A 22,356-nucleotide genomic window follows, 5' to 3' on the forward strand; every position below is an offset into this window, starting at 1 on the left:
GGAGTCTCGCTCTGTCACCCAGGCTGGAGTGCAGTGGCCGGATCTCAGCTCACTGCAAGCTCCGCCTCCCGGGTTCATGCCATTCTCCTGCCTCAGCCTCCCGAGTAGCTGGGACTACAGGAGCCCGCCACCTCGCCCGGCTAGTTTTTTGTATTTTTTTAGTAGAGAAGGGGTTTCACCGTGTTGGCCAGGATGGTCTCGATCTCCTGACCTCGTGATCCGCCCGTCTCGGCCTCCCAAAGTGCTGGGATTACAAGCTTGAGCCACCGCGAGAGACAGAGGCTCACTATGTTGCCCAGGCTGGTCTCAAATTCCTGGCCTTAAGCAACACTCCTACCTTGGCCTCCCAAAGTGATACGATTACAGGCGTGAGCCACCATGCCCAGCCTAATTAATTTTTACTTTATACCTCTTTACATTTTTTAATTGATTACAATAAGCAAGTATCTCTTCTGTATCAAACATAATTATAGCACAAGAGCTTTTTTGAACTTTTCTTTGAAGTTGTGTCGTCTAATCAACCCTTATGGAAATCACAGGTAATTTATCATAGGGATAATATTGAAAACTTGTCCACATGTCACATGTTGTCTCCTCTATGAAGATCCATGGGAGAAATTTCCACTCCAGCTTGAATCTCTGGATACCTGTGGTTCATTTGAGCAACTGCTTTGCTTTTATCTTTTCCTCGTTATGCATCTGGTAACTGATCATGTTTTCCTTTCCTCTGGAAACCAGGAATCTCAGAGTCAAGTTATAGACTGTAAAGCTTATTCAACAACCATACCAGGCCCTGTGGCTTATGTTCTATGCACAGCCCTTGCTGATGGAGTCATCTTGCCCTCCACGTTTATTTTCCCTCACCCACATTCCTTCCTTTGTTTTAATTTTAACTGCTTATATTGCATGTATCCTGATAGCCACCTCTGACCTTTTTTGGGAGATGTAGTAGGGATATGAATAAATAATGACCAGAAATTTCTATTTTAACAGAAACCTGGGAAAGAAAACGGTCTCAACAATGAGTAGGCCACCCATCACTACCAACTGCAGATGACTTGCCATTTCATTTACAAAGGTAAGGAATATAGTCTATATTTTTAATTAATTCTGATCAAATCAGTATAGAGCCCTTACCTTTTTATCATAAATATTTTTACAAATATTCTAAAACATATATTTAGCTCATAACCTTTAACTTTGACATCAAATTTGAAACAAACATCAAGCAAACAGAAACAAGAAATTTTATGAATTTTGGCATGCCAGAAGGGTTTAAAAAAAACAAGATGTGGTCTCTGTTGTTAATTACTATGTGCGATTAAACTTTTAAATAGTATTTCCCTTATTTTTAAGTGTAGCAGTGTTCACTATAGAATACTTGGAGAATCTAACAAAATATAAAAATGAAAACCTAAAGCATTTATAATCCCATCATCTGTAGATAATTACCACAACTTCTGAGAATGTCTTTCCTCCTTCCTTTTATGTGTACATGAAAAATACATATGATTATAACTTCAAAAAAAAATTTTTAGAGACGATGTCTTGCTGTGTCTCCCAGGTGAAATTCATATAATATAAAATCAGCCATTTAAAAAAACGAACAATTCAGTGTGTTCATTTTTAGTACAGTTTAGTACATTTACAATGTTATGCAACCACTACCTCTATGCAGTTCCAAAACATCTGCATCACCCCCAAAGGAAATTCAGTGCAGTCAGCCCTTGGTATCTGCCGGGGATTGATTCCAGGACCTGTGGATACCAAAATATACTCAAGTCCCTTATCTAAAATGACACAGTATTTGCTTTTGTTTTTCTTTTTGAGACAGGCTCTTCCTCTGTTGCCCAGGCTGGAGTGCAGTGGTGTAATCATGGCTCACTACAGCCTCAAACTCATGGGCTCAAGCAATCCTCCCACCTCAACCTCCTGTGTAGCTGGGACAATAAGTGCAAGACATTGTGCCTGGCTAATTTTCTATTTTTTATAGAGATGAGGTCTCACTGTTTTTCCCAGGCTGGTCTCATACTACTGGCCTCAAGTGATCATCCCATCCCAGCATCCCAAAGTGCTATGATTACAGGTGTGAGCCACCATGCCCAACCTGATTATATAATGTTTTTTAAAATGATGTTTTTAATTCATACTTACCTTGGCTTCATTAGTTACAGATGATGTGGTGCAGAAGCATAACAAGTCTAAGAAGAAACAGTAGTCATCATTGTGACCATTGTAATGGCCCTTTGCAGTTTACCAGTACATCCCCAAGCATCTTCTTTGTCCCTGCTGCATGGCCTCTCCGACTCCAATGTCCCTGGTTAATAGGTTCATGTGAACTTTGTTAAACATCACTCTATAGGAAAAACAAATAAATAACCCTTGAATCCAGATGATAGTTCATGGCCTTCATTTATCATTATTATATGTTTTATGCTGCTTAAAAGGAAGTGTTTTTTTAAAAAAATAGAAGTTTATGTGTTTTTCTCCTCTTCCCTACTGTCAAGTCAGGGGTGATTCACAAAGTAATAAAAAATACTTTAAGACCATCTCATCCTCCGTCCTTCATTCATGCCAGTTAACCTCTCATTAAGGTTGTTTTTTTAAGCACCCTTCAGAGTTGCTCTTGTGGTTTTTTGGTTTTAAAAGTTGCAAAGTCTTAAAAGTGAAATTACTAGAATGGCATTCTTTAGGGAGGTCTTGGCTCTGTTAAACAGTTGAAGGCCTGTATTTTACCCTGAGCATGATATATAAACCATTTTAATTCTTCTGGCACTTTTATTCAAAACTTACCAAAATATTATTATAAAGAGACTAGAAAAATGAATTATTCTTTAAGTCAATTTAAGCAGATACAGATGGAAAACAATAGTTTGTGAAACATCTGTCCTTGAAGACTCTATTCTAACACAGACAGATTAAATAGACACAAATAGAACTGAAAAATTATGTAAAAGAGGGGTTTGATTGGTGGGCAGTACTAGATCTAGTGAGCTTGGCTCACCGTGATTCTTGCATTTATTTTCCTGGATGGTTTTTAGTCATATCAAGCTCGTGGCAGTGTGAGTAAACTCAGTCACTTTGTTCCAAGGCAGAGAAATAGTTGATTAATTCCTAGGTTTAGCATATGCTGTGTTTATTAAAAGCCCAGAATTTAAAGCATGCTTCAAAGGCATAAAAGAAAGTCAGAAATTTTACCCTTCCTTGGTATTAAAAGTTCTGCATGCAATTTAAGGTAAGACCCTTAAATATTGTGGTTCCCTAATTATGAAGTTACCCTTGTTTACCACAGAAGTAACATAACTGGCTTTAAAAATTCAGATGAATTATAGGTTACATGTGAAAATCTTATCATTAGGGAAAGAGAGAAACACATTTGAAGATCAGATCTCTCAATGAAAAACTATTTTATCTTAAGGCATTAAAAGAATTCACAAAGATACGTAATAGTTTTGATTGTATAAAAATGTAAAACTTCTCTGTATCATAATTATGAAACAAGTTAAAAGGCACACGGTAGACTGGCCACAGTAACTCATGCCTATAGTCCCAGCACTTTGGGAGGCCGAGGCAGGAGGATTGCTTGGGCTCAGGAGTTCGAGACCAGCCTGGGCAACATAGCAAAAGCCTGTCTCTACCAAAATAATTACAAAAAATTAGCCAGACCTGGTGATGTGCGCCTGTAGTCCCAGCTATTTGGGAGGCTGGGGTGGGAGGATTGTCTGAGCCTGGGAGGTTGAGGCTGCAGTGAGTTGTGATGGCACCACTGTACTCCAGCCTGAGTGACAAAGTGAGACCCTGTCTCAGAAACAAACAAAAAGGCACATAATAACAGAAGACTATTAATAATGCACTTGGCAAGCAATTAATGACCTTAAAACATAAAAATAAGCAAACCACTAGTATGAATAACCATAATAGGAAAAATCAATAATGGAAACATTAAGACCTCCATAAACAATGGAAAACTCGACGAAATACGAAGAACTAAAAATGATGTGAAAATGATGTTAACCTTCACCAGTAATTTTCACAGATGCACATTAAAACCAGGAGATGATTTCTTTTACCTGTCAGATTAGCAAAGCTGTTTAAGATGATAACAGTCATTACTAAATGTGTAATGAAACGAGCCCTCACTGCTGATAGCAGTGTGAATGAGTATATTCTTCTGGAAATAAATGTACCAATATGTAGTAAGTGCTTTAAATTTTTTAATACTCTAGTATGCCCTAGCAATTCCAAGAATCTAGTCCAAGAAAACATTGATGTTAGATAAAGATATAAGCATAAAATAATTATTGTACTATTTGCAGGAGCAAAACTCTTTGAGCTGCCTCAACTATCCTTCAATATTAGCATTGACTAAAGTATTAACACACAGTGGTGTTCAGAGTGGTATATCTTACAACTAGAAAAAAATTATTCTTACAAAGATATTTTTGTAATCAAATGGGAAAATATTGATTACATAAATGTTCTATGAAAAATACTGGGTAAGATAGTATTATAAGTTTTTTCATATGAAAATACACGGAACAAAAGGTAGAAATAAATATGATAAAATATCAATAGTGGAGTTGCCCAAGGGTAGTAGAATTGAGTAATTTTTTTGTTCTGATGCATATTTTTTGGTACTTCCCATATATTTTTACAGTGAGCATTTATAACCAGAAGAAAAGTTTTTTAAAAAGCTGTGTAGCCTGGGCACAGTGGCTCATGCCTATAATCTCAGTTACTCAAGAGGCTGAGGTGGGAGGACTGCTTGAACTTAAGAGTTTGAGGCTGCAGTGAGCCATGATCACACCACTGCATTCCAATTCCAGCCTGGGTGATAGAATGAAACCCTGTCTTAAAAAGAAAAATTAAAAAAAAACGCTTTGTAGACAGAAACTTATACACATGTACATGCTTTCTTAGAGCATATGGGATAAAATATATTACAAAAAAGTTTTGGATTTATTTTTGAAAGATTAAGGAATGCAGATTTCTTTTTTAGTGTTCTGAAATTTTTCTTTCTTCCTTTCTTAGGAACAACAGCAATAGCCATAACAAAAACATGCTTAACTAAAATAGATCCTTTGGTTAGCAATATTATTAATATATTGTATTTCAGAGTAGCATTCAAGTTCAAATGGCAGTGTGTTTCTCTTGTAGATGTCGTCTGCTGCTGAAAATGGAGAGGCAGCACCTGGAAAACAAAATGAAGAAAAAACCTATAAAAAGGTGAGTGTGCATTTTATTTTCTAAAGAGGAACACTGTATTGCTGATTGGTATGTGAATATTATCAAAGGCCTTTCTTTCTCCAAAGCAGTTGTAAGTTACTATCTTAGTTTCCAGTTGCTGCTATAACTAATTACTGCACATTTAGTGGCTAAGACAACATACATGCATTATCTTCTAGTTCAGTAAGTCAGAAGCCTAACATGGGTCTCCCTGGGCTGAGATCCACGTGTCTGCAGAACTGTGTTCCTTCCTGGACACTCCCGGGGAGAGTCCCGTCCTTGTCTTTCCCGGCTTCTAGAGGCTCCCTGCATGCCCTGTGTCGTGGCTCCCTGCCATCTTCAAAGCCAGCAATGGCTGGTGGAGTTGTTCCCAGGCTGTATCACCCTGACACTTTAAAGGGCCTGTGTGATTGCATCGAGCCCTCCTAGGCTCACAGAAACATGGAAAAATATTAATAAAAAGTAATATTCTTTATCTAAAAGGTCAGCTGATTAGCAACGTTAATTTCCTCTGCAACTTGAATTCATTTTTGCCTTATAAGGTGACATATTCACAGGTCCCAAGGATTAGGGCATGGGGATCTTTGGGAGTCAATTCACCATAATACAGAATATTGAGTGAAGATAGTTGTTTGAAGACCCTTCTTATTCCTAAGAAGAAGGCTCCTGAGGGCATGCAGTGTTCTGTGTATAATATATAAATCCTTTAATGGACTTGCTACTTTCCACTAACATTTAAAACATTTCCTACCTTTGTATATTAAAACTTTTAAAATGTGAGATGCTCCTCTTCCCCGCCTTTTCTAAGCCGTTCAGATTTTATGTCTTCAGTCCATTTCACAAAAACTCGTTTTCCAGACTTCCTAGTGTATCTTAACTTACCAGTCTTTGACTGATAAATTCTTGATTCCCAGCTACCAAGCTAATGTTCAAACACATTACTGGGTGAAATATGTTCCCAAGCACCTCTACTCCTGATTGTAAATTGATTATACATTTTAGCTTTTCAAAGTTCTTACTATTTTGCCCTCTTAAGAGTAGGACGTTTGTGTATTGAAGGTTTATTATTTCTTAATTTTTCCCTTTATACTTTGATGGATAGCCTGCAAGACGTTTAGTCATAAAGTATATGAGCTATGTGCTCCCACCACATATGGAACTAACATGATGTATTTTTCTGTTCCATTTTCATGTGGGGGAATATGCACTTTTTCCTGATCTTTTTTATCTGACTTTTCCACTCAGCCAAACCTTGAAATATAAACCAGGAGGTTGTCATTCAAAGTGATGGGTGTGGTTGGAAAAGAGTTGGGTAGATTCAAGAGCTCAGAAGTGTCACAGTATATTTTATAAAATTTGTACATCTGGCCAAAGGCAACAATACACTATTATTTATTTTTAGACACAGGTGAAAAACCAAATCCTGTCTCGTTTACCCAAGATTCCATGTACATTCATTCAAGCATGGACCAACACAGAAATGATTACATTGCTAGCCTGTTATTACTTCAGATCAGTTTCAGGTGGTATTCTCAGTCAGCACCAAGATGCACTGAAATTCTTGACTGAATTCTGACTTACAGGAGAGGCTTTGTGGCTGCAAAAGTTGTAGAAAAAATGTGACCATGACATCTCAGAGTTTGCTAAGTGTACACTGCCCAAGAATTTCTTTAGTCAAGCAGGTTTTCAATAATTAGTATAGGTAATTCTATGATTAATGTCTCTGGTAGGATATTTAACTCAGCAATGTTTTTTAGGTTGTAAAAACTGAAAATCAAATTCTATGGTAGGAGAAATAAGGAAAGACACAGAAAACCTAAAGGGACCAGAAATTATTTTAAATGAACAATTTTTTATGTGTAATAATATCAGGATCTTATTAATGATTTCTGGTTTTAAGGTATAAACAATGGAAGGGGATGTACATAGTCTCCTTAAAAAGCACCAAGAAGACCAGCACAGCACTTAGAACTTCACCCCTTAATAAATATGGTATTGATATGCATAGCAAGAAGAAGGAATCACTTAGAGAAAGTGTTATTTTACTGACAGGTAAAAGCTCAGCTGAATTATTCAGTTTAATTCTCTGATCTTCAAACTGAAGAAGGTGTTAATAGTGGACTTAGGAGTTAGGTATTGCAAATGTGTTTATCTCAGAGTTAGGAGAGGTAATAATAAGAGGCACATAAGCTATTGCAAATATGTTTATCTGTAGGCCCAGGTAAACCATTTCCCAGACGAAAGAATTCAAAGCTAGAATAGGAAAACCTCTGAATGTGAGCTTTAAACAAATTTGAATATGGGAAAATTGTCAGAAAACAGGACATAGCAAATATTATTCCTATTTTCAAAAATGAGGAAGAGTACATTCTGGAAACCAGATTATAAGTGAGACATTCCCCAGTATAATTTGAGCATTATTATTAAACATATGGTTTATACATATTTAGAGAGGAAACATATCTTTTACAAACCTGAAGAAGTTCATAAAGATGTAGTTTATTTCAAACTAACTGCATTTCCTATTTTGAGAGAGTCATTAAATTACTCATAAAAAGTATGTTCAAATTTAATGAGTCTTGATTTAAAGGCATCTAAAAGATTCACTAGTCTCAGACAAGGTGGATAAGTATGGGTTAGATATTATGTTTAGTGTGTTTGTATCTGGTTGGACTAATGGTCTCAAAAATTGGCAGTTTTACTCCCTATTCACTCAGTCTCTACCAGCATGATGCATGAGTTGGCCCTGGGTAGCTTACCATGCTCACCCATGACCTTAATGAAAGCATAAAAACAGTGCTTTGCAAATGCAAATGACAAAAAAACTGTAAATGATAGCAAACGGACTACACGAGCGTTGTCAAGGCCGCCATACATCTTACTCCCTTTACAAATACCTTAAAGTTAAATTTCTTTCCCAGTGCTGAAGCCTTGACCATCAGGTATGCACAGATTTACTAAGAAGCTTTGATAACCCATTGTTTTTGCCTTGACTGAAGCCAATCCATGGATCCCAGGTTAAGGCCTCTGGTCCTCTATTCTAGGAGTGAGAAATATACCACAGGAGTTTATAAGTAGCTTACAGTGGAGTGGGAGAGGCAAGACATGAAAACAATTTTAGAACACAGTACTCTATAATGAGGAGTTCAAAAGGGAAGAAACCAATATTGTTAGAATTAAGCAGCAGGTTTAGGCTTTCTGTATTGAGCCCCAGATTTACTGGGCAGCTGCCAGCAACATTCAGCGTCATGAGTGCTGTGATTTCCACGTGTTATTAGGGAACACTCAGTGTTCATGGGACAACTTTACACTCTGTGTCTCAGCTATTTGCATGTGATTATTGAGGCTGGCTGCCTTTTGTCTTGCAGTTGACCATTTCCTGAATCCATTCTCAGTTCTTGGCAAGCTCAGGAAGAACAGCTAACACTGGGCCGTGAGGTTAATAATGTCTTCAGCTAATGGCTAAAATAAGAAGTTTGATTTTAGCTGCATAAAACAAACAAGCTGCCCATTAAGACAGGCATTAAAGGCTGCCTGGCTTTATTTACAGAGTGGAGTATTGCCATTATCAGTTTATTTATTGAGTGCTTTTCGCGAGAGTTGTAATTGCAGGAACCTACTGGGGCCAGGCAGCTAAGAAGGGAGTGAAAGAACGAGGCGACCACGGTAAACAGGAGTGTCCGCACCTTCCTTAAAAGGGGCAGCAGGCAGTCAGCTCTAGCCAACAGAGCTATGAATGAATGCTCGCCTAGGGTTGCCAGATACTCTAATGTTTTTCAAGAAAACAGAGATGAAGATTTTGATGTGAAATCTGCCATTTTTAAAGGACAGCAACTAATTCAAACGTTTTTAAAAATACACTCTGGACAAAACAGTTTGCCTGTGGACCCTATCTGGCCCCTAGGCAGTGGCCAGTTTACAACCTCTGACCTCCCTGTTGGTATAAAAAAGTGAGAAGGAAAAAGGAGGATGCAAAAGAAATGTAAGAACTTGTCTCTGGCTCCCCTGACCTTACAACTTATTTGGGAGAAAAAAGATGGACCCACATGAAAAAGTTAAATCTTGACCCAAATTGGTGTTCAGTAAGTGCCAAGACAATTGGTATTTCTCTTTTACTTTTATTTTTTTTGAGTTGGAGTCTCACTCTATCACCCAGGCTGGAGTGCAGTGGCATGATCTTGGCTCACTGCAACCTCCGCTTCCCGGGTTCAAGCGATTCTCCTGCCTCAGCCTCCTGAGTAGCTGGGACTGCAGCTGCACACTGCCACGCCCAGCTAATTTTTTGTATTTTAGTTGAGACGGGGTCACCGTGTTGCCCAGGCTGATCTTGAACTCCTGAACTCAGGCAATCCACCCGCCTTGGCCTCCCAAAGTACTGGGATTACAGGTGTGAGCTACTGCGCCTGGCCAGAAATTCCACTTTTTAAGTGACTGTGCATTCTGATTTACCTACTTGTTTGTCTTGATGGCAGGGAGTCCAATGAGCACAGGCACAGAATTAGGGAGGAGCATGATTTGTTGGCATTGCAGGACAGGCTCACCTGGATAAAGCTAAGTGGCGGTGTCTGGGGAAAGTAGTAGGCAGTTTTGGAAGTATGGGCTGGCTCTAAATGACAGCTACCCTTGGGTGCTGGTTTGAGGTGTTTGGATTTTATGTTCTAGGCCAGTGTTGTCCAGTGGAACTTCCTGCAATAATGGAAATATTCTATAATTTGCACCAGTGCAGTAGCCACAAGCTATGTGTGGCTGTTGGGCATTTGAAATGCGGCCAGTGTGTCTGAGGAACTGTATTTTTTTAATATTAATTTTAGTTAAATTTAAACTTAAATAAGCACACGTGGCTGATGAACTGCCATGCTGGGGAGTACAGTTTTCAGGCAGTGATGTACTGTAACATTGTTGTAGGGGCTAGTGACAAATGAAAGGCCTGTGCAAAGCCAGTGGCAGAGCACAAGTTGCAGAGGGTTGGGGGAAATGACACGGGAAGACTTTTGTGTTAGTTGAGCAACAAAGTTGGGTGCAAAGTTGAGTAGGAAAAGATGTGGGGAATATTTTTGAAAAGAAAATTACATTTCCAATCAGTGTGACTACCAGAAGTTTTCTGCCGTTGGTGGAACTAGGGAAGCTTGGGAAAGAGTATTGTGTTATTTTGGGGTTTTGTTTGTTTGTTGTTTAAAAAGGCAAGAGACTTAAAAGGAAGCAGGAGGCAGAGCATGAGTTTACTTGAAAGAGGATGGTTTCAATGCAAGTAAAATACTGATGCTAGAGATTCAAGTTTTGTCTGTTTTATATGTGAAGAAATGACCCAGCCCCACTTCTCCAAAACAAACAGATGTCAGGGTAATTCAATGACATATGCCAGGTTACCTTGCAGTTCTCTGTTAGGGAGATGATTAGAAGCTCCAGTCACGTGATGTCCCATGTTGTGATTTGTTCATTGGACTGGGTCACTGTTTCCCAACCACCAGGGCCTAGACTGTCGTGGGAAACGTGCACTGTCGTTTGCTTTTCTTCTTGTCTCACCTCTTCACCCTGAGGTTGTGGCTCCAGGTCCCTCACCCCTTCCTCTTCTGCTTCTCCCTCCTTTCTGGGCCTCCCCACAATAGGCCTCCACTGGGAGATTCTGGTTTTGATGACTGCAGGCTGCTGTGGGGGCAGAGGCCACCTGCCTGTGGCACCGATGCCTCGCCTACAGTGTTAGTCTTTTCAGCTAGTTTTCACCGTGACAGGCACACATGCTGACAGCACTCAGAAAGCTCCAGTGAGAAACTGACCAGACCAGGACACCCACAGGATCCTTGACCCAAATGCCCAGTTTTTTTCACTTTGTTTTATTTTTGAAGAGCTTGGTGGTTGCTTCATTCCAGTGTCTGAGACAGTTTCCTATCAGTGGAGGCAGGCAGCAGTGAGGTAGGAGGAAATAGTATTTCACCCTGACCACATTCCAAGGAAAGATACCTTTTATTGCTTTTTCAATGTGAGTAAGATAATGGCTCAGAGACACTTTGATCTAAGATGAAGTATTTCTTTAAATACAAGGTATTTTATAAAATATTTCTGACCGCTGGTAACACTGGCTGTCTCCAGGGAGAACCAGGCAGTAGGGTCCTTAGTTGGTGGGAAATTTCTCAGTGTAAACCTTTCTATGGCCAGGCATGGTGGCTTGGTGGCTCTATGGCCAGGCACAGTGGATTACGCCTATAATCCCAGCACTTTGGGAGGCCAAGATGGTTGGATCACCTGAGGTCAGAAGTTGGAGATGAGCCTGGCCAACATGGTGAAACCCCATCTCTACTGAAAATACAAAAATTTGCTGGGCATGGTGGTGCAAGCCTGTAATCCCAGCTACTTGGGAGGCTGAGGCAGGAAAATCACTTGAGCCTAGAAGGCAGAGGTTGCAGTGAGCCGAGATCACGCCACTGCCCTCCAGCCTGGGTGACAGAGGGAGACTCTGGCTCAAAAAATAAATAAATGAATACATCTTTCTATGCATATTTAATTTTGAACTATGTGACGGTAATACCGATTCAAAAATTGAACAAATAACATTTCAGGATTTTGGAGGGAAGAGGGGCTGGAGTATGTTCTCTGTCCTGACCATTCTTCTTTTCCTTCAGATTCTGGAAAGCCACCACTTCCATGAAACAAGCAAATTCGCTTGTGCTAAGCAGCAGTTGTCATGAATAGCAGCTATGCTGGTCTCTAGGATGAATGACCCTTTGGTATTCTAAGTGTGATTCCTAATCCACCTTAATCCAAAACACCCTGACCTGCTGGTTCTCAATCAGCAATTTTGCCCCCACCCCCAGGAAGATTCGCCAATGTCTGGACATATTTTTAGTTGTTACAATGTGAGGGCTGGTGCTACTGGCTTCTAGGAGATAGAGGTCAGGGATGCTGCGTCTTACGATGCAGAGGATGGACCCCCAAAACAAAGAATTATCTAAACGTTGTTAGTGCCAAGGCTGAGAAGCCTTGTTCAAATCAAACTACCCTTTTTAAGAGGAGGGCAGATGTGAGTCTAGCTCTTCCAGATACTGGTTGATAACCATAGGCATTTTTCCTAGTTGTTGTGAACCTTACTTTTTCTCATTGATAAACTGTAATTAATTAATATCTACCCGAGCTGGCTCATAGTGCTGTGAGGATCAAACAATTTAACAGGCATGAGCAAATACTGGGAAAAGTAGAATACTAATGAGTGAAGTCACTGTTTTGATTAGCAAGAATGCAATCTCTGAGCCTCTGATTTCCAGATTAGTTCTGTGGGGACAGAGCACTGGATTCCCGGGGAGAAGGGTTACTTAGCCTCCTGGGGCAGCTGCAGTCAAGCCTGGGCATGGGAGGTGAGCTGACAGTACTGGGGCATGATGCTGTATTCGTCCCAACAGCAACAGGTGTCTAAAATCAGGGAGAAAGGTGTGCTCTTAATAGTAAAGGGGTGCCACTGCACTGCAGCCTAGGCGACAGAGCAAGACTCTATCTCAAAAAAAGAAAAAAAAAAAAAGTAAACTGCTGTTGTGTTTTTAAAAATTAAGCAGCAAGGAGGTGAGCTGCATCATTTACAGAGGGAACATTTTAAAAATAATTCCATTACACTTAGAAACATGTATAATCACATCACATTACCATGCACCCCCCGCCCTGGCAGATCACCCCTCCAAACACTTGCGCTTCTGTCTTATTCCTCACTAAGTACTAAAGCAGGTGATTGCAAATCTGCCTTTACAACTTTTAAGCAGGACATTACAGATAATTAAACAAAAAGAATCGGCAGCTTCAGATTTAAAACAGCACAAGCCAACCCTCTCATTAGCCTGTTGCCCTGAGTGGTTCATTCTTAAGTGACCTCTTTCAGCATTCGCTTTGGAGGGGGCCTCCATATGTTAAGTTCCCCAGGTTTGTTGTACTTCTGCCTTCTGATTAACTGTAGACACTGTGTTTTGGTCCCTAATACCTATAAGCATCACATTGCTGTCTCTAAAACACAAACTATAGAAGATCATATTCTACACCCACAACTTACTGCACGGCTTCCTTCAGGGGCAAAAACCCCCACAATGTTGAGTTTGGTGTGAATGGCAGGCGAGGAGGTTGGGGTGTTGAGTGTTACTGCCGCCAGTGGGGCCGTCTGAACTGTGGTCCCTGTTCTCAGGGCACAACGATGCTTTTGTTTTTCAATTAAAAGGCTTAATATAAGCAGGTGTTCACTCGCTTCCCTGCGCAGCTCAGCCCACCGGGTTCTGATCTGGCCAGCAGGCCCCGTTTCCCCGAGGCCTGTGGCTCCTCCACTTTCCCCACTCACTACCTGCCCTCCTTTGCCTGAGCACATAAAAGAGATTTTTTTTAAGGTGGCTCTTAAGAAGTTGCAAAAGAACATAAAAATTTAAAATTCGAAAGTTCTCTGTTCTGAATTTGGGAAAAGATGACAGCAATGTAATGTAGGTTCTAGTCTTACATCTACTCAATAATCATAGGGAACATAGCATGTGCTTATTCAGAGTTTTTGCTGTTTTATGGAGTTACAATCATTGGCTGATGGAAGAATTTTATTTATCAAATATATTGAGTTTATTTTAACCAGAAGCCTACTAATTCAGTGAATTAAAGCCTAATTATTACCAATCAAAAGCAATTTTAAAAGCAATGCTAATAATAAGAGTTAACGTAAGTGCTTAGAGTATGCCAGCTATCATTCTAAGCACTTTGGAAAATTCATTTAATCTTTCTAACAGACCTATGAGGTAATACTATTATTACCATTTTACAGATGAGAAAACTGAGGTACAGAGAGGTTACCTAAATCCTCCAGGGCATAAAGCAAGTATGTGGCAGAGTAAGTCTGGGATTTTAACCCCACCTGTGTTTCTTCAGGTTCTGTAAGACCCTACCCACTGCATTATTGTCTGAATGCTCTGGTGTCTGGAGGGCAGTGCTGCCTATGACATGAAAACAGTGGTTCTCAATTATCTGCAATAGTAGCAGGGGGCAGTAAAATAAACTCAGACAGCTTTGGAATGGGAACAAATTAATAGAATTTAACAATTTCTTTTTTTTTAGACGGGGTCTCACTCTGTCATCAGGTTGGAGTGCAGTGGTACAATCTCAGCTCACTGCACCCTCCACCTCCCTAGTTCAAGCGATTCTCCTGCCTCAGTCTCCCGAGTAGCTGGGACTACAGGCGCACACCACCACGCGCAGCTAATTTTTGTATTTTTAGTAGAGATGGGGTTTCACTATGTTGGCCAGGATGGTCTTGATCTCCTGACCTTGTGATCCGCCCGTCTCGGCCTCCCAAAGTGCCGGGATTATAGGCGTGAGCCACCGTGCCCAGCCAACAATTTTTTTTTTTGGACAAAGTTTTGCTCTTGTTGCCCAGGCTGGAATGCAGTGGCGTGATCTCAGCTCACGGCAACCTCTGCTGCCCGGGTTCAAGCCACTCTCCTGCCTCAGCCTCCCCAGTAGCTGGGATTACAGGTGCCCACCACCACACCCAGCTAATTTTTTTTTATTTTTAGTAGAGACGGGGTTTCACCATGTTGTCCAGACTGGTCTCGAACACCTGACCTCGGGTCATCCACCCACCTTGGCCTCCGAAAGTGCTAGGATTACAGCCGTGAGCCACTGTGCCTGGCCTAGAATTTAACAATTTTAAAATGTTTTCCCTGATTGAGTGGTTCCAAAGCCATTTTTCTCATCAAAGTGTATCTCACTTCTGAACACAGAATCTGAACTGTAGCCTCAAGAATAACTTTTTCTAGAAAGTATGTAGTGATTTTAAAATGAAAAACAAACAAAAAAAATCCCTTGGGCACTGTGTAGAACACTAGAAATGAGAAGATGACTAAAGTGATCATTTCAAAAATTATCGCTGAATGCAGAACTCAAAATTGACAGTAAAGGATGAGATCCACTTGACAGTGGTGACATATCTTGGATTGTCAAGTTAGGAGAAGAACACATTTTAAAACGTACTGCCTGGCAATTCTGTAGACTGTCACAGAAAGAGTCACAACTCGGTAATAATCTTCTCAACCGCTTAAAAACATCTGGTAAAGAAAGCATTAGGTAGGAGGATGACTATTTTGAAAGTTATTTTCCTCTTTGGGAATCCAGTTCTCCCAAATGGTATACTGTATTTTCTGGCAAGTTCTATTTACTGTCTGGTCCTGTGTCAGCTGCTTTTATTACACCAGTAAAAGGAAGATGTGGCAGCTCAGTCCTCTGCATGAAAGAGGCAACCCTTCAGCGTATCATTAAGGAAGGAAAAGAAGATGGGCTGTGGTCTCTGTGGGGGCTGTGAAATTAAGATTTTCAGCGCTGTATCAGTTCTGCGCAACTTCTGACATGCATGTACACCCAGACACCCAGAGACAGAAATTGGGTTCAATTAGAAGGAGACTTCTAAACTATTCATGAGGTCTTGCTGCAGTTCTTTCCAGCAGAGTTGATGAGCTACTCTTCCTCTTAAATCAGCGATTTCTGCTCATCCAGGATGCGCTGCTGTCCACTTCACTGCAGATCAGGAAGCATTTGGTTATTGAGCACAGAGCTGAAATGTAGGCTGTCTGGGTAACATTCTAATTTTCCTGAGCTAAGTTTTCATATTGTGACCTTGCCATTTTTATGGGTGTGCTTAGTGCCTAGAATGTATGACATGCATTTGACTTACGTCCATGTACTCATTCATTTCTCCAATTGACAAGTATTTATTTAGCTTGGCATGGTGCTAGGCCTTAGGGGTGGAACAGAGGCCAAGAGAGACCTAATCCCTGACCCTAATAATGCTCTCATTGTCATATTACAGACAGATGAGAAAGAGTATGCACAATCTAATACTAACTTTTAAAGTACTATGAAGAAAATAAAGATAGGCAAAGGTACTGCTGCCTTTTAGATAAGGTATTCAGGGGACCCTCCCTAAGGAGGCGGCACAGGGGCTGGGATCGCAAGTGTGTGAAGGAGGCAGTCAAGAGAAGAGTGGAAGAAAGAGTGTGCTTGGCAGAGAGAATGGCCTTTGCCAAGCCCCGAGGCAGGAAGGAGCTTGGTGGATTCAAGGAACTGAGCGGGAGGCCAGGGGTGAAGCAAGGTTCTGAGCAGGGAAGAGTGGCCAAGTAGCGTGACAGCAGCGGTTCCCAATGGGGGCCAGATTTGTGCCCCAGGAGACATTAGACAGTGCTGTCACAATTGAGGGGAGTAGGTGCTACTGGCACCAGGTAGGAGGCCAGAGACATTGTCCCCTGACAACAAATACTCATCAGCCCCAAGTATCAATATTGCAAAGTTGAGAAGCCCTGAGTTAGAGAAATAGGCAGCAGCCTAGACAAAGGTAGTGGACTAGAGGAGAAAGAAGGAAACAGGTTTGAGATTCATTTCAGAGTTGATACTGACTGGATGGGACCATGGTTGGATGTGGGGTGAGGGCATGGTAGGAATGATTGATGATCCCGGGATTCTCATTTGAGTACCTGGGTGGATGCTGTGACCATCAGTTGAGATAGAGATACATGGTAGGGGAAAAGCAAGTCTTCCAATTTGGACATGTGAGTTTGAGAATGTCAGAGAGGCAAGTGGGTGGTTGGACATGGATTTGGGACTCAAGGGAGAGGTCTGGGGTTCAGCTTCAGTTTGTCAAATTGCAGATTCGTAGGCATTGGTGAAATGGATGCAGAAGAGGCCTCAGGAAGGGGGAACATCCATATTTTGATGTTGCCTCCCAAGATCCTTTTCCACAGTTATATTCCTAAAATACACAAAGCTGGCCAAGTCACTGCCTTATTATCTTCCATTGGCCTTCTGGTGCCTTCAGAAAATATCCTTGCTCCATAGCACGGCATGTGAGTCCTTCACAGCCATCCCCAGTGGGTGTGTCTTAACCATGCCCTGCCATTAGCTTGGACACACACCTAACTCTGGCCACACTGCATGCTGCACCTTCCTCTTTTCCATCCCCATTCCTTCCAACAGAAGCCGATCACTCTGTGATGTCTTCATTCCAGAAACAGCTCTGCCATTGCCTTTGTCCACTCTCCCAGGCAGTGAGTGTCAGTCACCCTCCCCAGCCTCCCTCAGAGCTCCCCAGAGCTCAGTTCCATTCACTTGGCTTTTTCTGTTTCAAAACGGTAGTGATTACCTGAGTTGTGCGTCACTGTACAGGCATTTGAAAGTTGGCTCTTAATGGTGTGGCACCCTGCACTTAACTCTGTTACGTCACAGATGACTTTGTTTTGTAATAATTGTTGGCAGTTATGTCATGCCAACTGCACTGTAGGTGCCTGGGGAGCAGGGGCCTTGCCCAATTATTTTGACATCCATAGGTTGTCACACAGCGTCTGGTACAGCATCCAAGGGATGTATCACTTTTTTCTTCTTAATTCTAAGACTGTTATGGATTTTCCAAAGAGATATTCTTGAGCCTACAGTTCTGGAGGTGCAATTAGAGGTGAGATATGGGGTGGGGTTGGAGGGCTGAAGAGGGATGGAATTTGTACTGTGGGTGTTCACAGAAAGAACACTTTGAAAGAGCTCAGTTCCATTCCCTTGGCTTTTTCTGTTTCAAAACGGTAGTGATTACCTGAGTTGTGCGTCACTGTACAGGCATTTGAAAGGTGGCTCTTAATGGTGTGGCATCCTGAAGTCCCCTCATCTGTAGTCTACAAATGGCTTGTGATCAGCCGTTCCTGGAAGAACTTCAGCAATGAATTTGAAAAGGCAATCTTTTTCCAACACTGTCAGTTAAAGGTTCTATTCTTTCCAGATGTTCGCTCAGTTAAAGGCAACCCCTAGACAGATGACAGTACTGTCAGGGGAGGTCAGGATATGGGATCGTTTGGCAGCCCATTTCTCCAAAACAAACATCGTAGTCAATGCCCTTTTCTTTGTAACATGAAAGAAACAAGATTAATGGTGGTTCAGGTTTGCTGTTTCAAAGAGAATGAGAGGGAACAGTAGCCTAGCAGTTTTAAAAGCAACTGTATCCCTCTCAAAATCATAAGGAGTGTAGACTTTAAAGCTGCACTTAGGAGCCAGAAACAGGCATTGAGAACAGACAGAACATTGGACCCAGCTCTTTCTCTTCCTTCCTCAACAGCAGTGGACTGAGAAGGGAGTGTGTGGCAGGGCCATCAGGCTGGTTGTGCCATTGATAAGCTCAACCTTATACAAGAGAATGTCTGAGCATAGAAATACTATGGTGTGGCTTGAGTATTAAATCTAACACTGTATGAGAAAGTACCAGGGAGATGGTAATTGGCTGTACAAATAACAAATTGCTACTATTGATGCTGGCTCCCCACCTACTCCCAGTGGAATTTAAGCCCTATGAGAATAGGGACTTGGCAGTCCAGGTATTAATAGAATTTGATACTTAGTGAAGGCCACAATAATACTGCCACCTTCTCCATATTGGGACACTGTTCAAAGTATGGAATTGGAAATTTCAAACCCATTCCAATTGCAGATTAGGACCCCTTCTCCTTCTATGGTAGTCCTTATTATTGAGTATTGAAGGTCAAAGGTTGTTTCAAAAGACAGTGGAATTCTGTGGCAAAAGGAAACCTAACCTTCATGCATTAAAGATACCTTTTTAAAAAGACTGTGCCTAGAAAGCAAAAAAAAAAATTAAATAAAAATGGCAAATTTTCTATTGTAGCTTTACCATCTCTCAGTGTCTGATTTAGTTTCAGGAAGCTATATTGGGCTTCAAGAACCCTTTTTCCTCGTCTGTCTCTGCCTTTACACATTCAAACTGTTCTTCCTGGGACAATAGAGTTTTTCTGGGAAGAAGCAAGTGCCACCCTCTCTAAGGACAGAGAGTGCAGTAGAATGGGGTGGGGGTGTGTGGTTGAAGACAGCAAGATAAGGGAAGGTGTGAGTGGGCAGACAATATCTAAAACCCATTGCATGGGTTTTAAAGAAAATCATGAACAAACTAAGCTGCACAATCAGCACAGTCCCTCGCCCCAGGTTATTTCTTTATTTTTAACTTATTTATCAATTATTCTAATCTTGGAGACAAGTCAGTTCCCCCATTCCTGTCCCCCAACCAAATGTTCTTCGAAATATTTGATTTGGATATAACTTTAAGATGACAAATTAGAGGGGTTTTAAAGTTGTAAATACAAAGAGATTTAAAGCAGCCAAGTTTAATTTCAGAACAAAATCAAAGGATGGAGTCTTCTGATATTCTGCTTTATAAAAAACAAAACAAGACCCTGTTTTCCAAGGAAGCATTCAATGTAATAAAAACATCAAACGTTTCCATTTCCTTTGGAATTTGGGGTATGCCAACTCAAACTACATTGATGTTTATCTCCATGCTTTTTATTCATTTTTTGGAGAAAATTTTGTTTTTAGCATATGGGATACTTACATACACACATACGTATATATACACACACACACATATATACATATATGTGTATATATATAGCTTATTTTTAAGTGTGCATTTTTGTTTTTTTTTTATTATGAGGGTCATGAATTGCTTCAGATGAGTTTATAGATGGGTGGGAAGGAACTACACTTTATGACAAAGCTCCTGATTTACCTGGTCAAAGGGAGGCTGTCTTACCAGAAGCCAGGTGGCCATGTCGAGCAGATGCAGCATGTCTTAGGCATCCCTTTGCCCTCAGAATCCCTAGTGGGGACACACAGCAGCTGGTACACAAGGCAGAGTCTGCTCAGATCTGGGGCACCAGGCCGAAGCCCTTTCCCCTCAGGCTTCCATTTCCATGAGAGATGAATTTAAACCCGCAGTCTACTCCTGGAATAGGAAATGTTATAGACATCCATGCCCTCCCAAATTCAGCCTCAGCAAGGTCACCTGGGCCAGAAAGCGTTCGGCACCCAGGTGGCCTAGAACAGTATCTTTGTTTCCAGCTTTCCAGCCTCAGAATGCCTTTCTCCCTACATGTTCTCCCTCAGTAGATATATCTGGGCACTCATTTGTGTTAGGCAGGGATATAACAGTGAACACAAGGAACTTGGCCCATGACCTCAGGAAACCAAGTTAAGTGGTCTGTGCATTTTAGCACTTTACTAAATTACCTTTAAAAATGGTTATCCCATCTTAGACGTCCCCCAGCTAATTAGGGGAGCCCTGTTTTTCCGAGTCCTCACTAGCAATAAGCACTGCTCCTTTAAAAATGTTTTAACAGCTAGATAGGTGAAAATGCCTTAATTTTCACTTTAATTTGCATTATTATTGTTAAGTTAGACTTTCCAGAGGATTTTTATTGATTTATGTGTGTTATTATCTATGAATACCCTTTGCTGTCTGATTTGTAAGCACTAATATATTTAGGGCCTTGCATTTTTGTTGCAGATGCTTTTCCAGCCTTAAATTAGACTTTTACTTTTCCTAATTTTTTTTTTTTTGACCCAAGCTTTTATATAGTCAAATTTGTTAATACTTCCCTTAAGGCTTTTATCTTTGCTCTTCTTTTGTAATTTTGTGCTAGTAATGCCTTGCTTTAATAATTTGTAATGCAAGACTTCCCATGGCATTCTTAATTTTCAAAAATTTCCTATTGATGTTTTTACATTTTTTTCCCTCTGATTGAACTTTGGAATTATAAGGTCATTATCTCTAAAAAAAAATTTCTATTGTGATTTTTGTTGAAATTATATTAAATTAATGAATTTAGAAAGAAGAAGTATCTTTAAACTTGTATTTTTCCTTCCAAGAATGAAATGCTGATATATTGTCTTTTATACTACTCAGTAAACTTTTATTTTCTTCATAGATTTTGTACCTATTTTTTAGTTGAATATATGTCTGTGTAACTTATATGGGGTTTTTTGTTGTTAATGTTTTGAGTTCTTTTTTTTTTTTTTTTTTTTTCTTGTGTGCATGGGAATTTTTTTCTGACTGGGGATGCATAAGATCTTGATTCATGTGAGTTTATTTTTTAAACTGACACCTTTTTTTTTTTTTTAACCAATCTACTAGGTTCATAACTGATTCTTGGGTATTCTAGGTAGCAATCATATAATGTATAAATTATCATTTTTCTCCTTCTAACCAATATTTTGTAATTGGCTTGTCTTATTAATATGATATTCAAAAACAGTATCAAAGAATTCTTGTGATAACAGCACAGTCTTGTCTTACTTGTGTTTTAAAAAAGAAATGGCTCTTGTACTGTTTCCCAAAGCGCATTCTTTGTACACACAAGTTATTAATAGATACATAAATAAAAATCCCTTGGTCACGTACATTTGGGAAGTGTCACTCTAGTGCTTCCCTTAGTATACTGTTGTCTTTTAGCTTGAAAAATTATTTTCTGCATTAAGAAAGTTTCTTTCTGCCTCCAGTTTTACTGAAACTTTTTTTAAAATCATAATTGAAGGGAGAGGAAGAAAGCGGAGCAGGGGTTGAAAAAAACTATTGAATACTGTGCTCAGTAACGGGGTGACAGGATTGACTGCACCCCAAACCTCAGCATCACACATTACACCTAGGTAACAAACCTGCTCTTGTATCCCTGAATCTAAAATAAAAGTTGAAATCATTTTTTTAATTAATTAACTAAAATCTTTACTGAATATTCACTTTTTCATATAATTTAAGCTGACCATGGAAAGGCAATTATTGTAAACACGGTTAGCTTTATGAGATACTCCAAGTACTAGCAAATAATAAAATCATGTTTCTCTTAAAATATTATTTAATTCAAATTTTATATCAGTTTAGATGAATGGGATCTTTTTATTTCCTTGTAGTTTGGAGAATGTCTTAAAATGTCTTCCTATGAGTCTACTGATCACTTCCCCATACCAGAGTAATGTGTGGAAATTATCCTAAGAGTTAGTGCTTTTTGCAAGTTATTTTGGGGTGGGCAGGTTGTTGAAATCATTGAGAAATTTTGGTTTTGGCAGGGGGGAGAAAAACTTGTGTTTCTTTTGCCTGAAAGTCTGTGCTTTTTCATCTCTGTTTTCCTTTTGTTGAGAATTTTATTATAATTTCATGTTATATTTGGGCCTGTGCTGCTTCATTTGCAAAACTTGGGGTGTGGTTGACTGCTAAATGCCGTTGAAGCCTCTTGGTTTCTTGGTGGTGGTGGTTTTGTTGGTTTTGATTCTGTGATCATCTCTTGCAGCAGTCGTTTTATGAAGGCCAGGGAGGAT

At 40.2% G+C, this 22,356-nt stretch overlaps 1 protein-coding gene across 4 annotated transcripts in view; it reads left to right on the plus strand.

Moving 5' to 3' along the window:
* Positions 1–22,356, plus strand: part of PIP5K1B (phosphatidylinositol-4-phosphate 5-kinase type 1 beta) — a 306,667-nt gene that overhangs the window by 112,198 nt on the left and 172,113 nt on the right. For all 4 annotated transcript variants that reach the window (XM_023213233.3, XM_023213232.3, XM_023213234.3 and 1 more), the window contains 2 exons: positions 994–1,078; positions 5,158–5,226. In XM_023213233.3, the coding sequence (XP_023069001.1) occupies positions 5,158–5,226 (69 nt within the window). In that variant the 5' untranslated portion in view covers positions 994–1,078. The remainder of the gene's footprint in view (positions 1–993; positions 1,079–5,157; positions 5,227–22,356) is intronic.

Source organism: Piliocolobus tephrosceles, chromosome 14, assembly GCF_002776525.5.
Source record: "Piliocolobus tephrosceles isolate RC106 chromosome 14, ASM277652v3, whole genome shotgun sequence".
In the NCBI taxonomy this organism is placed as follows: domain Eukaryota; kingdom Metazoa; phylum Chordata; class Mammalia; order Primates; family Cercopithecidae; genus Piliocolobus; species Piliocolobus tephrosceles.